We start from the raw sequence: 14,265 nt of genomic DNA, 5'->3' as shown, positions 1-14,265 counted from the left end.
TCCTGGGGTGTGCAGAAGGGAGCTTGGGGAGTCAGTTGGAGCAATGGGGGGGGAGGAAGCAGGATCCAGGGGTGGCAGCAGGGGCAGGGTGATGGTCATGAGTGGGTGGGGAGTCCAGGGAGGTGATGGGAGTGTGGGTGGGAAGTCCGGGGAGGCAGTGGGGGGCCAGAGGGGATTGGGGGACTGGGAGAGGCATCAGGGGCCAGAGGCAATGCGGAGGGGTGGAGGTCCGGGGGAAGGTATCAGGGGCCAGGAGAAGCAGTGGGGACCAGGGCGCCAAAATACAAGTTTGCCCAAGGCGCCATTCTTCCTAAGGATGGTCCTGCAAAAGCCGGCCTTAAGGGTGGGCAACGTGTGCAACCGCCCAGGGTGCCATGGTCAGGGGGCATCTTGGTGAAGAGGGTGTTGCTGGATGGTGCCTTGGCAGTCACCAGGAAGTTGATGGTGGTGATGGGTGGCCTGTCATGCCCCCACACTATCAGCAGTTACCAGTCACCAATATGTATTCGCTGCTTGGAAGACTCCTTAGTTGAATAAAGCCTGGTATTTGCTAGTATCTGTGAAATCTATGGGCTGGTTCCAATGCAATGGGAGTTTTTCTATTGACTTCAGTTGGCATTGGATCAGGACCTGTATGTCTTTGACATTCTTTAATTTGAAAGGACCTTGCCTGAATAATTGCAAATTACAGGACCACTGGTTCCATAAACCAAGAATCTAGTCACAAACAATTAGGGGCTATGTTCTGCCGCACTTACTCATACTTTGTAATACCTTCCTCCTCAAGTAGTTGAAATGAAAAATAGGATCTGTTTTGTGACCCATTAACAGTTGGTCAGTACAAAATGCAAGTATGGTATCTTTCGAAGGACAAAAGTTAAATCATTATATATTTCAAATTTCCCTACCCTGCCTTTTTATGTTTCAAAAATAACTGAGAAAGGGGGTGTGAGTGGTATTCAAAGAGAGGTTGAAAAGGCTTATGGGGGTTAGAATGGGGAAAAGACCGAAAAATTATAACAGATCTATATAACAGTGACTGGTCTAGAGAAGTCCAAAAAGATGTTCCTTATTATTAAGAAGAACAAGAGACCTCCCAATGAAAGGAACAGGGAACAAAATACAAAGAATATACAAGAAAATTTCTTCTTTATGTAATATATGGAACTCACTGCCATAAGATATTATTGAAGCACTGAATGCAGTAAGACTATAAATAGGAAGAGCATCTGTAGTTACAACAGCTTGAATGAAATTACAATGACCACCTGTCATGTTTCAGGGTATAATTACTGAATGGTATTAGAAAGTAATCATGCCTCTGTGGTATGGTACTGCACAGTTTTCCAGGTGCAGGGGTTTTGATTTCTTCTGAAGCATCTAGTACAAGCTCATGTGATTCCTATATTCCTACCTGGATGCAGGATGATATTTTGGTTTTTGCTGTCTTGTTTGGAAAGCTAATTCAACTTCCCTGCTGATATCTGGAATTTCATAAATAAGAACATATTATTCCTTCTCACATGTAAATTGCACAGCACTAAATACAAATAAGAATGCATCTAATCACAGTAATGAAAGGAAGGAAATTAATCTATATTCAGGCATACGAGAAAGTGATTCAGTAAAAAAGCTAATGGGCCAAATTCATCCCTGACATAAATGGGCTAAACTATTGTCATCAATGGGAATAATTTATTCCAGGGCTGAATGGCCTATAGTTTACAAGGTAACATCATAAGCTTTCCTGATAGCAAACATTGAGTAATGTAAAGGTAAGTAATGCAGAATGCTCCCTAGAAGAATACAAAATATCATTCTCTCCCTTTAACAGATGGGTGGAATTAATCCTCATGTTAATGGGACCAATGCTGTTGTTTAAGTCAATGAGAATTATGCCATTGACCTCAAAGGGAACAGAATCAGGCCCCCCAAAAAGTAAGGAACTCTGTCATATGGAGGAATAAATTGCAGGGAACGAACAATGTATCTTCTTGTTACTTTGAAGTATTTATGCTTTTCAGGTAGGAATTTCAAAGCCCCCTAAAAGAGAGGGGCACCCAAATCCATTAGAATTCAATACAAGTTGGGCACTTGGAGGCAAACTTTTAAAGGTATATAGGGGCCTAGAGAGACAGATAGACCATTAGTGTGATTATTAAAAACCTAACTCCCACTGAAATCAATGGAAATTAGCTGCCTAGTCGCTTCTGTAAATCTCACTATGTGTGCCCATCTACATCTTTAGGTATCTAAATGTCTTTGAAAATCTGGCCTGTGGCTCCCCTTCAGAAATCTAAGCCTTAAATTAGATTTGACATGAGAGATAAGTGTGATACTGTTGTTACACGGAAAGATTTTGTTAGTTCCATTTTAGAGTCCTTCTCCAGATAAGCTTTTCATCACTATGCAGGTATTCTAAACCTCTCTCTTCTCAGTAGTTGTATACATGAAGGCTGTAGTTTAATACTCTACTTTTATGCATCCTCCACTATGAAATTTTGGCCATCACTTTCATTCTAAAAGAAGTAATGGGAATTTAAGACCAGACCCTCGGCTGCTGTAGACCAGCACTGAACTCAAAAGATGACACCAATTTACCCTATCTGAAGATTTGGCCCAGAATATGTTGCTCTTACAATAAGAAGGAAAACACAGGGAATCTGCAATATACAGTTAAGTACTAACCTCTTCCTTTTCCAAGTGCCTATATAGAATGATAAAATAGATAGTGAATATTGGAAGCTTTCAGTGACAATAATATACTATTTTTTATATTTGTTTGCTCCATCTTCTTGTTACCACAGTACAGATGTGATTTAGCATACCTCACTTGGGCCAAATATAATACTTGGTGAGTCAGATGCATGCAGCTACATTAGAGACACACCAACCATGAATTTGGTCCAATGATCTTTATTCAGTGAAGTGATTGGGGGAATTTTGCCATTTCTTGACTAAGAGCAAGATAAGGAGTAATATTTCAAATCATCCTCAGTGGGCAGTGATCCAAAGTCCATTAAAATAACTGGGAGTCTTCCCATTGACTTCAATAGAGCTGGATTAGGCCCTTAGTATTAGTAACTAGTAGAATTTACCCTCTATATATATCTTATGTGATGAACAACATACTCATAGATTCATTGATTACAAGGTCATAATGGACAATTGTGATCATCTAGTCTGATCTCCTGCATAACAAAGGCCATAGAACTTCCCTGGATTCCTGTTTGAACTAGAGCAGATCTTAGAAAATCATGATTTAAAAATTGGCATGATGGCTGTATCCATATATGGATATGAATGTGTATATATATAAATGACAGGTTTACTTTGATATAAACACAAGCTAAATTTTGATCTTAATTCCACTGAAATCACTGAACTTTGAATTTATATAGTGGTATAACTAAAAGCATAGTTTGTCCCGGTAATGAGCTCACTGAAACAGTGGATCAAATTCTGCTCACAGTAACAACATTACAACCTTTACGAAGTCAGTCATGTTGCACCTGTGTAACTGAGAGTAGCACTTAGCCAGGTGTTTCCATAATTAATCTTCCGTTAAATCAAGCACTGAAATAGAATGCCATTTCATTCAAAATGTATTGTATGAACAGTATTGACCAGGACATACTATGGTACAAAAATTGAAACAATAATAATTACTATAATAAACATAATGGATCAAATTCATCCCTGGAGTAATTCCATTGAAGTCAGTAACATAAATTAATAGTAAAGAAAAGATAAAACACTCTACAATCAGTATACACCTTACACTTTGAATCTTAATTAAAAATTACTTCTTAACTACATTTTCTCATTGCTCATAAATGGATTAGGGTTTATAGTCACGCTATCTGTGCCATAGGGGCTATATTAATACAGTGTAATCTAATTTGAAATCTCTTCTTTTCATATTGTGCGACACTCAACATTTGTCCTGAAAATCTGGGCTTGTCTTCATTTACAGCACTACAGTTTACACCAGTGCAGCTGTGTCACTGTAGTGGTTAGTGAAGATGCTACTTCACTGTTGGTGTAGTTAATCAACCTCCCCAAGAGGCGGTAGCTATGTTGATAGGAGAAGCTCTCCCGTTGACATAGCGCTGTCTACACTGGGAGTTAGGTCAGTATAACTAAGTTGCTTAGGGGTATAGATTTTTCACACCCCCGAGCGACATACTTATATAGATCTATAGTGTAGACTTGGCCTCTGCTTTTTAAACTTACATATGAATATTATTGTAACAATATTAGTGTGGCTGTCAAGGGTGCAAGTAGAGTAGGTTAATTACTGGAATGTGTTCCCATTTGTTGTTGTTAATATATTCATTACTAATTTCTGTAATGAGTCAAAATATCAAAGAAAAGCCAGAGCAAAAAATATTAACATCTTTTTCTTTCTTGCCAACATGTCAGTTCTGAATGTTAGACATCAGTAAACTGCTGTAATAAGTAACTGTATTGTAACCTGTTTTGTAATAATTCAGCAAATGTGGAGTCCATAAAAATATATTAGCTACTTTTAAAAATTAATCCTATAGATAATTGAGGTTGAGTGAACTCCATATGGATAACATAAAAAATGATCATTTGCCCCGAAGGTGATCTTTCTGGAAGTTTATTATTATTTATGTATTTATCTCATCTGCTCACCCTCTTGTTGTGTACAGGTAGTAGAGGATGAAATAACAAAACCCTAGACAGAGGATATTCTCAAGGTATTTTTGCCTTGGTTGGAACTAGAAAATTTCAGCTCTCTTCCCACAATTTGTATTCTTGATCATTTCTAGCCCAATTTCTACCTCAAATTATTATAAAAAGTTTATGGTTGAACAATCAAGCCTTCAAATTACATCATTCTTATCTGAGACGTTTAATAAGGAAGTTTATTTGATGAATGGGATAGTGGGGAAATCCAAGACAGATGTGATTCTTTGGCAATGGGCACTGTTAGTACATCAGAGTAGCAGCAAGCATCCAAAGTCCACAAACACTCCCATGGCAGTATGGGCTGCAATTGTCCCTCATTTCCCCATTTTAAAAAAGACCATTATTACACAGGTATCAGGTTTGCCAGTCATAGGATAATTGAACGTTTTGAAGAATAAACACCATAAAATACATTAAAGAAAAATCCTATAAAATGTAATGTTATAGAAATGTAATCGTATAATATAGAAATTACTGTAAAAACCTATATGATTTAGTAGACAATAATAACTTTTCTATATGGATTTGAACCATCCATAGAATTTTATAGAATTGTAGATATTATGTTTTTTATTAAATTCTATAGGATGGTTAAAAAACCCCACAACTATAGAGAAGTTATTACTTATTATTGATTTTTATAACATTTATTAATGCAATTTCCTATTATTTCAAGCTCCATTATCCTTGTGTTTTCAGTTTTCTGTCTTTCAGAATATATGTCGAACAAGGGCACAATTTATATTTTTCTGCAATAAAATTACTAATTTTATGTGTATGTACTGCTGAACCTTCATAGACCTCTACAGCAGTTTTCATTTATGAGACACATTCTTATCTAAATGCTCAGGAAGATAACTTTAAACCATGTGTACAAATCTCATTTAAGCAAGTAATTTTACACTGATCTGTCATTGACAGAGCAGTGGCTTAAAGACAAAATGTAGTAGTAGTCTTAATTTACTTTCTATGTTGATAATTTATACAAAGATTACTACTTACTTCATTTAACTCCTTAACAGATAGGTGTCTAGAAAATAAATAAATAAATGCAAAACATTTCATTATTGTAAAATAAAAATTCCAAGTACTTAAATACTTTAATATTATCAAAGTAAAATTAATCGCCCATGGTATGGTAAGGAGTTTATTACTGCTATATAAATTAAGAAGCTGGTTATTTTCCACATAAATTCATTGGAGAAAAAAGTTATGGTTTTCCATAAAAACTGTAACATAAATGGAATTAATCATGGAAATGAAACGTCCTTTTGAGATGTTTATATTTTGGGAGCACGTATGTGCGTGTGATGGTGGAGATCTGTATACTTATTCTAAACAGTTTTCTCACCCTATCAAAAAACATCACTAACTTTTATTTCAACTGTAAATTTATGTTCCCTAAAGAATGAAAATCATTTAAAACATGAAATGCTCAAGATACGTGGAATGAATGGAGTAGGAGAAGAGATAGAGGCCATGTCTACACTATCGGTAGATTAGCGCTGCTGCAATTGATGCAGTGGGTGTCGATTTAGCAGGTCTAATGAAGACCCGCTAAATCGATGGCAGAGCGCTCTCCGGTTGACTCTGGTACTCCAGCAGAATGAGAAGAGTAAGGTAAGTCGACGGGAGAGCATCTTCTGTTGACGCAGTGCAGTGTAGACACCACGGTAAGTCAACCTAAGCTACGTTGACTAACTTAGGTTGACTCCCGCAGAAGGGGAACCCAAGATACAAACAAGTACAGAGAAGTGGACAACAGGCATCAAGGCCCTGATTCAGCAAAGCAATTAACTCCTATTGAAGTCAATGTACTAGTGAAGTGCTTTGCTGAATAGAAATGGATTTATGCATGAGCTTAAAGTTCAGCCTTTTGGCTCTTTGTTCCAGAGCTACAGCTGGTGCAAAATGGAATAGCTCCTTTTGACGTCAGTGGATGATGTACCCGCCGAAGAGGTGACCTGTCATGTATAGGTGGGAGGGGGAGTGGCTCTACAAGCTTTCTTATATGAAATAAATAAAAGTTAATGTACTAGTTGGACTAGGTGCAAAAACTGAATTGATTTCCTACCCTTTTGTCACTGAAGAGCTTAAATCTGTTTTTGATTACATATGAATTTTTTTTGATGGGCAAAGCCTAAGTCCCATTTTAAAAACAGATTTATGGCCAGATTTTTGAATGTATTTATGCACCTAAAGATGCAGATAAGTGCCTCGTAGAATTTTCCAAAGCATCTAGCTGCCTAACTCCCATTAAAATCACCTAGACATCTAGGTACCATTTAGAAAAAGACAAGCATGTTCTTTAAGTTCATTTTTATGAAGCAAAGCACTTAAGTATTAATGTTAGGCACACGATTAAGTTCCATTGATTTTAAGCTTAAGTATTTTGTTGAAAAGGGATGGACTGCTGGGTCGGGGCCATGGTGCCTTTGTAAAATGAGCTGGCACTCTGTGTTCCCTTGAAACTAAACATAGTTGGCACTATTATTGGAAGGTTCAGTGGTATGGTGACCATATTTCTCAAAGAGAAAATGGGACACCCACAGCCGCTTGCCTAAGCCCCCCTGCACCCACGAGGGTGTTGCCTGTCGCTGGAACCCTGCACCCCTCCCGCACAGGGAGCTGTTGCCTATCACTGGAACCCTGCAGGGGCCCCCTCAGGAGGCTTTTGCCCCAGCGGCTGGAACCCTGCTGCCCCGCGCATGCTGGAATGCTGCCTTCTCCCAGCTCTGCCTCTTCCCTGCATGGCCTGGCATCTCCGCTCGCCTTCTCCCCTCCCCCAACACATTCCTCCATACTGCACACCACTTTTTTGACAAAAGTGGACATTTGTCCCATTTGCTCTTGCTAACTGACCAAGTCAGCAAGAGCAAATGGGACAAATGCCTCCTTTTGAAGAAAGGAAAAAAAAAAAAAAAGTCAGGACAGGGCTTAAAAAGGGGACTGTCCCAGCCAAAACGGGGTATATGGTCACCCTATTCAGCAGGACTGCCAAGAAGTGACTGGAAATGTGACTGAACTACTCTCTACACAGTAGGATCCTTGGGGCAGGGATTGTGTTTTTCTCTCTTTCTCTTTGCATGCATACCACTGTGTCCACTATCTATTCTAAACAAATACAATTATTTTACTTAGAGATGGCTGGACAGTTTCAAAATTTCAGTGAAAGAAGTGGGACAAAATTTTCACAAGAATTTTCATGAAAATTCCACCCATTTTTCTAACTGGCTCTGTTACTTTGTTTTAGTGTTAGTATCAGATTAAGGTAATACAAGCTACTCATATATAAAATTAATTCATGGCTGTTAAAGGAATGGCATTTTCTTTAATGCAGTCAGGGGTCCAGATTTCATATTTTGATCTATTTCAAACTTTCAGGGCTTTCTTACACAATGTATCTGAGACGCAAAAATTTGTCCTTGGCAAGGTGAACAGAAAATAAACAAACATGCTTGGTAACCATTACCTGGTGTTCTTTGCTGACATTGGAAAGGTGTGAGCCTGACTAAATATGTTCCTTGTGTGAGACAGCTGGCTGCTTCTCTCTGGTTCTGGGGGAAGTGGCTGATATTTCTTTGGAAGTGTCTTAAGAGGCCTAAAGTCAAAAGTGGAATTTGAAGAACTATTAGGATGTAAAGAGGACACAAAACAGTCTAGTAATTGCAGGTTGCACATGTAGAGCACTGGAATTTTATTAGAAGTATCTCTTATTATATATTTGGACAATGCTTAGCTCAGTAGGGCCCTGATCTTAGGCAGGACCTCTAGATGCAATACTACCATTACATGCACAGGACACAGTACAGGGCCTAGCACAATGAGGTCCCAGTCCATGATGAACACTACCACAGCACAAACAATAACAAATATACTAATATTTAAACAGCGCTGAATACTGAAATCACTACATTTCTACAACTCTGAGTTTACCAGTATATATTTTTACTGTAGTATTTGTTGTATTCCCTATATTTAATTTAGGGAATATTATGAATACTGCAGCAATACTAATGGTTTGCAAAGCTATTTACAATTTTAATGGCATTCACTATATGTGTAGTAAAATTAGCTTGGCAGTCCTTTCAAAATTATATTTTATTTATGATGATTGTTAATCTTAGATGAAAACAAAAGGACCAACAAGGGAAAATAATTGATTTTGTATAACAAGATAAAAAAATTGTTTTATATTAGCAGAGTAGAGCCCAATCCATTTCTCATGAAAGTAAATGACAAAATTCCCATTGAAGTTCCACAAGAGCAGGATTTAGGTCTGTAGTATATGAAGGAAATTAATATAAGGAAAATGTTAACAGGCATTAAAATGTAATATTGTTCTATTGAACAGAACCCTGGGGCTTCATCCAGCAATCATGGAAGTCAATAGGAATCTTTCCATTGAGTTCAGTGGGAGCTGGATCAGACCCCAGGTTTCCTGACTACGGGCCTTATACGTCTCACATTCAAGTCAATGGCAAATGTCCCATTGATTTCAGTGATGCAGGACTGGGCCCTAGATACAAAGCTTCTGAGCTTAATCCTTTGTTCTGCCTAGCACCCAACTTAGTTTTAGAATGTAGGAATGTCCCAATAGTACTAATTAAACGATAACCTGTAAATTCACTTTCAAACATCTTATTGACATGACTAATTGGGGTGGGCTTGTGCACTAGTTTTCTTATCAAGACTCTACTTAACCATCCCCCCAAAAGCTATTTAGGAAATGCATGCATGTTCTATCTTAGCATACTTACCTTGGAGGGGGCAAAGGGTTCTGAAAGAGAGAGGAAACATAAGCACATGGAACTCTTTTTTTATTTACAAAAGGAGGCTGGAAACTGAAGAATGTTTAGGCTTCACAAGCACAAAACTCGTTAAGCCTTTATTTCTGCGTAACACACAGACATATCTAGCTATGACAAAGGGTCTGATTTTTAAAAAGACTTCCAACTCAGCTTCCATTTTTTGTGAGCACAAATAAGTGAACCTGCTGTTAATTGCAAGGGCTAATGCTATGGTGTCAGAAATAGTTCAAGCACATGACTAGATGTCTGTGGGCATGATTTGCAGGTGCAGTTGGATCTACAAGGGCATGGTTTACAGGTGCAGCAATCAGACTTCCAGGTTCAGAAATCTAAAAAACATTTGTGGGTATAATTATTTGGGGTGCACAAAGTGGTGCCTGCAAAAATGGACCCTACTTTTCAAAATCAAGCCCCTAATATTGTTAATATTTTTTCAATAAAAAAGACTTGCAATGAAATTGTCATTAATGAGAGAAATTATCCATACCTGTGATCCAATTACTTTTTCTTTTTCTCCTAAATATAGAGATGATTAAAATAAATGTTAATAGAGTGCTGCCCATGTACTTAAGAATTAAGCCTGTAGTTTGTTTGTTCAACACTATGAGCAAGAGATAGGAGCTAGATTGTGTCTTTAGACACAATCCTGAAGCTGTAAAATGCATTAGTATAGGAATACCCCTTGAAGGCACTTAGAACTGCCCCTCTAAAGTACAGTTCCCACCCTTGCTCCAGGAGCTTAATAATTTGTTGCTGACCTGCATCAGCAGCAAACGACAATATTCCTAGTTCTGTCCCTGTATTCCAAGTTTGAGGGAGTAAGTAGGGGGCACAGCACCCAGACCCAAGCTCTAGGTAATGCACAGAGATGTAAGGGGTGGCTCTTACTCCCTGTGTGGGCATAAAGTCAAATTCACAATCTAACAGAAGGCTGGAATAGCAATTGCTGGGGACTACCCAGTAGTCTCACCATCTGGCCCTGGATGAGGATGGATTGCACACACCAGCTGCTTTGCACTTGACATTCACAGACCCCAACAGGGCCGCCCAGAGGATTCAGGGGGCCTGGGGCAAAGCAATTTTGGGGGCCCCTTCTGTAAAAAAAAGTTGCAATACTATAGAATACTATATTCTCGTGAGGGTCCCTGGGGCAAATTGCCCCACTTGCTCCCCCCCCCCGGGGCGGCCCTGGACCCCAAATCCTGAGGGTGGAATGGATTTCATTCTTTCTCCTTTGCATTGCACTTTTTGGGTAGCAAAGGATCATAGATGCACAACTCTGAATGGATTTCCCATTCTCAATCATTTATGCTTATCTCCATATAAGATGAGAATTAGTCTGACCAGTCGTCGTACAGGAGCAAACATAGGTAATTGCCATGACAATAACAAAAGCTGGGACATTATTCCTCTTTATGTTTGGGTCTAGACCAATTCTCTCTAACATCACTCACAAACAGCTGTTTATTCTATGTGCTAACTAAGGAACAGTTATGGTTAAGAAGAGGAAAAAACTTTATTTTTGTCATCTCACATTTTCAGTTGCAGAAGTAAGAGCTCATATAAAATTGGGTCATTTTTTTCACAAAAGTTGGTGTGACACTGGGACTGAAATTTGATTTAACTACACAGCCGTTATATAAAATATTTGGCATTGATATTGACATTTCTAAAACAGTTCATAGATTATATTTTTGTTATAGTTATCAAGTTGTCCTGCATTCATTTTGTTTTGCTAATTTACATGTTAATTCTGACTTTTCCATAAGACTCTGTTACCCTAGTGAATCATAGAATCATAGAATATCAGAGTTGGAAGGGACCTCAAGAGGTCATCTAGTCCAACCCCCTGCTCAAAGCAGGACCAATTCCCAGCTAAATCATCCCAGCCAGGGCTTTGTCAAGCCAGGCCTTAAAAACCTCCAAGGAAGGAGACTCTACCACCTCCCTAGGTAACGCATTCCAGTGTTTCACCACCCTCCTAGTGAAATAGTTTTTCCTGATATCCAACCTGGACCTCCCCCACTGCAACTTGAGACCATTGCTCCTTGTTCTGTCATCTGCCACCACTGAGAACAGCCGAGCTCCATCCTCTTTGGAACCCCCCTTCAGGTAGTTGAAGGCTGCTATCAAATCCCCCCTCATTCTTCTCTTCTGGAGACTAAACAATCCCAGTTCTCTCAGCCTCTCCTCATAAGTCATGTGCTCCAGACCCCTAATCATTTTTGTTGCCCTCCGCTGGACTCTTTCCAATTTTTCCACATCCTTCTTGTAGTGTGGGGACCAAAACTGGACACAGTATTCCAGATGAGGCCTCACCAATGTCGAATAAAGGGGAACGATCACGTTCCTCGATCTGCTGGCAATGCCCCTACTTATACAGCCCAAAATGCCGTTAGCCTTCTTGGCAACAAGAGCACACTGTTGACTCATATCCAGCTTCTCGTCCACTGTGACCCCTAGGTCCTTTTCAGCAGAACTGCTACCTAGCCATTCGGTCCCTAGTCTGTAGCAGTGCATGGGATTCTTCCGTCCTAAGTGCAAGACTCTGCACTTGTCCTTGTTGAACCTCATCAGGTTTTTTTCTGCCCAATCCTCTAATTTGTCTAGGTCCCTCTGTATCCGATCCCTACCCTCTAGTGTATCTACCACGCCTCCTAGTTTAGTGTCATCTGCAAACTTGCTGAGAGTGCAGTCCACACCATCCTCCAGATCATTAATAAAGATATTAAACAAAACCGGCCCCAGGACCGACCCTTGGGGCACTCCACTTGAAACCGGCTGCCAACTAGACATGGAGCCATTGATCACTACCCGTTGAGCCCGACGATCTAGCCAGCTTTCTATCCACTTTACAGTCCATTCATCCAGCCCATACTTCTTTAACTTGGTGGCAAGAATACTGTGGGAGACCGTATCAAAAGCTTTGCTAAAGTCAAGAAATAACACATCCACTGCTTTCCCCTCATCCACAGAGCCAGTTATCTCATCATAGAAGGCAATTAGGTTAGTCAGGCACGACTTCCCCTTCGTGAATCCATGCTGACTGTTCCTGATCACTTTCCTCTCCTCTAAATGTTTCATAATTGATTCCTTGAGGACCTGCTCCATGATTTTTCCAGGGACTGAGGTGAGGCTGACTGGCCTGTAGTTCCCCGGATCCTCCTTCTTCCCTTTTTTAAAGATGGGCACTACATTAGCCTTTTTCCAGTCATCTGGGACCTCCCCCGATCGCCATGAGTTTTCAAAAATAATGGCTAATGGCTCTGCAATCTCACCCGCCAACTCTTTTAGCACCCTCGGATGCAGCGCATCCGGCCCCATGGACTTGTGCACGTCCAGTTTTTCTAAATAGTCCCGAACCACTTCTTTCTCCACAGAGGGTTGGTCACCTTCTCCCCATGCTGTACTGCCCAGTGCAGCAATCTGGGAGCTGACCTTGTGCGTGAAGACAGAGGCAAAAAAATCATTGAGTACATTAGCTTTTTCCACATCCTCTGTCACTAGGTTGCCTCCCTCATTCAGTAAGGGGCCCACACTTTCCTTGATTTTCTTCTTGTTGCTAACATACCTGAAGAAACCCTTCTTGTTACTCTTAACATCTCTTGCTAACTGCAACTCCAAGTGTGATTTGGCCTTCCTGATTTCACTCCTGCACGCCTGAGCAATATTTTTATACTCCTCCCTGGTCATTTGTCCAATCTTCCACTTCTTATAAGCCTCTTTTTTGCATTTAAGATCAGCAAGGATTTCACTGTTTAGCCAAGCTGGTCGCCTGCCATATTTACTATTCTTTCTACACATCGGGATGGTTTGTTCCTGCAACCTCAATAAGGATTCTTTAAAATACAGCCAGCTCTCCTGGACCCCTTTGCCCTTCATGTTGTTTTCCCAGGGGATCCTGCCCATCTGTTCCCTGAGGGAGTCAAAGTCTGCTTTTCTGAAGTCCAGGGTCCGTATTCTGCTGCTCTCCTTTCTTCCTTGTGTCAGGATCCTGAACTCGACCATCTCATGGTCACTGCCTCCCAGGTTCCCATCCACTTTTGCTTCCCCTACTAGTTCTTCCCTGTACTTGCTGACTTCTGTAAATAAAACTATGAAGTCAAATCCTGTTTTCATTATTAGCTTTTTGCGTGTAATATGACTGATTACATTTTCTTCATTCTTTAATCAAGTATTCTTCAAGCATTTAAATCACTGTATTTTACTCTTGCTGTTGTAGTTTATCTGCTTTTTAAAAATAAACCTCTACTTTGTCTCCTTAAAGTTCCATGAACCAACAACATAACTAAACAAAAATGAAACATAATAGATGTTAACTTATCCTGCAAGCAGTGAACCGTAACAAATTATTCGGAACTGAAGTAATTATAGCTTAAATATTTAACAGTTCTAAATGAAACTGACAAAGGAATTTTGCAAGTTTGTTTGTGCAGATAAATCCCTTATGCCATCTTGTGGTTCATTGGTTTAATAGCATCCAGCAGGAATATGAATGTTGAGAAGATAGTTTCTATAGCTGTGCAGTTACTATTGTTAATTTAAAATAATAATGAAGAGTCTGATATAGGCTCCATAAGTTTAGAAAGTGCTTTACAAATATGTGTTAAGACACCAGCTTTAGCCCCAATCAGTCCACCCTAGCCTTATTTTGTGTCATCATCTCATATCTCATGGAAGCATCAGCTAAATACATAACCTTTTTTTTGCAAATCTGGGTTAAAATTTTCAAAGT

At 39.5% G+C, this 14,265-nt stretch overlaps 1 protein-coding gene across 1 annotated transcript in view; it reads right to left on the bottom strand.

Moving 5' to 3' along the window:
- Positions 1-14,265, bottom strand: part of CLNK (cytokine dependent hematopoietic cell linker) — a 100,359-nt gene that overhangs the window by 27,437 nt on the left and 58,657 nt on the right. Inside the window, exons 10-15 of the mRNA XM_034771180.1 lie at positions 10,018-10,046; positions 9,480-9,499; positions 8,192-8,320; positions 5,722-5,749; positions 2,689-2,707; positions 1,415-1,484 (exon numbers count right to left, since the gene is read on the bottom strand). Coding sequence (XP_034627071.1) covers positions 1,415-1,484; positions 2,689-2,707; positions 5,722-5,749; positions 8,192-8,320; positions 9,480-9,499; positions 10,018-10,046 — 295 coding nt within the window. The remainder of the gene's footprint in view (positions 1-1,414; positions 1,485-2,688; positions 2,708-5,721; positions 5,750-8,191; positions 8,321-9,479; positions 9,500-10,017; positions 10,047-14,265) is intronic.

Source organism: Trachemys scripta, chromosome 5, assembly GCF_013100865.1.
Source record: "Trachemys scripta elegans isolate TJP31775 chromosome 5, CAS_Tse_1.0, whole genome shotgun sequence".
Classification (NCBI taxonomy): domain Eukaryota; kingdom Metazoa; phylum Chordata; order Testudines; family Emydidae; genus Trachemys; species Trachemys scripta.
This window is presented reverse-complemented; position numbering and strand designations above follow the sequence as displayed.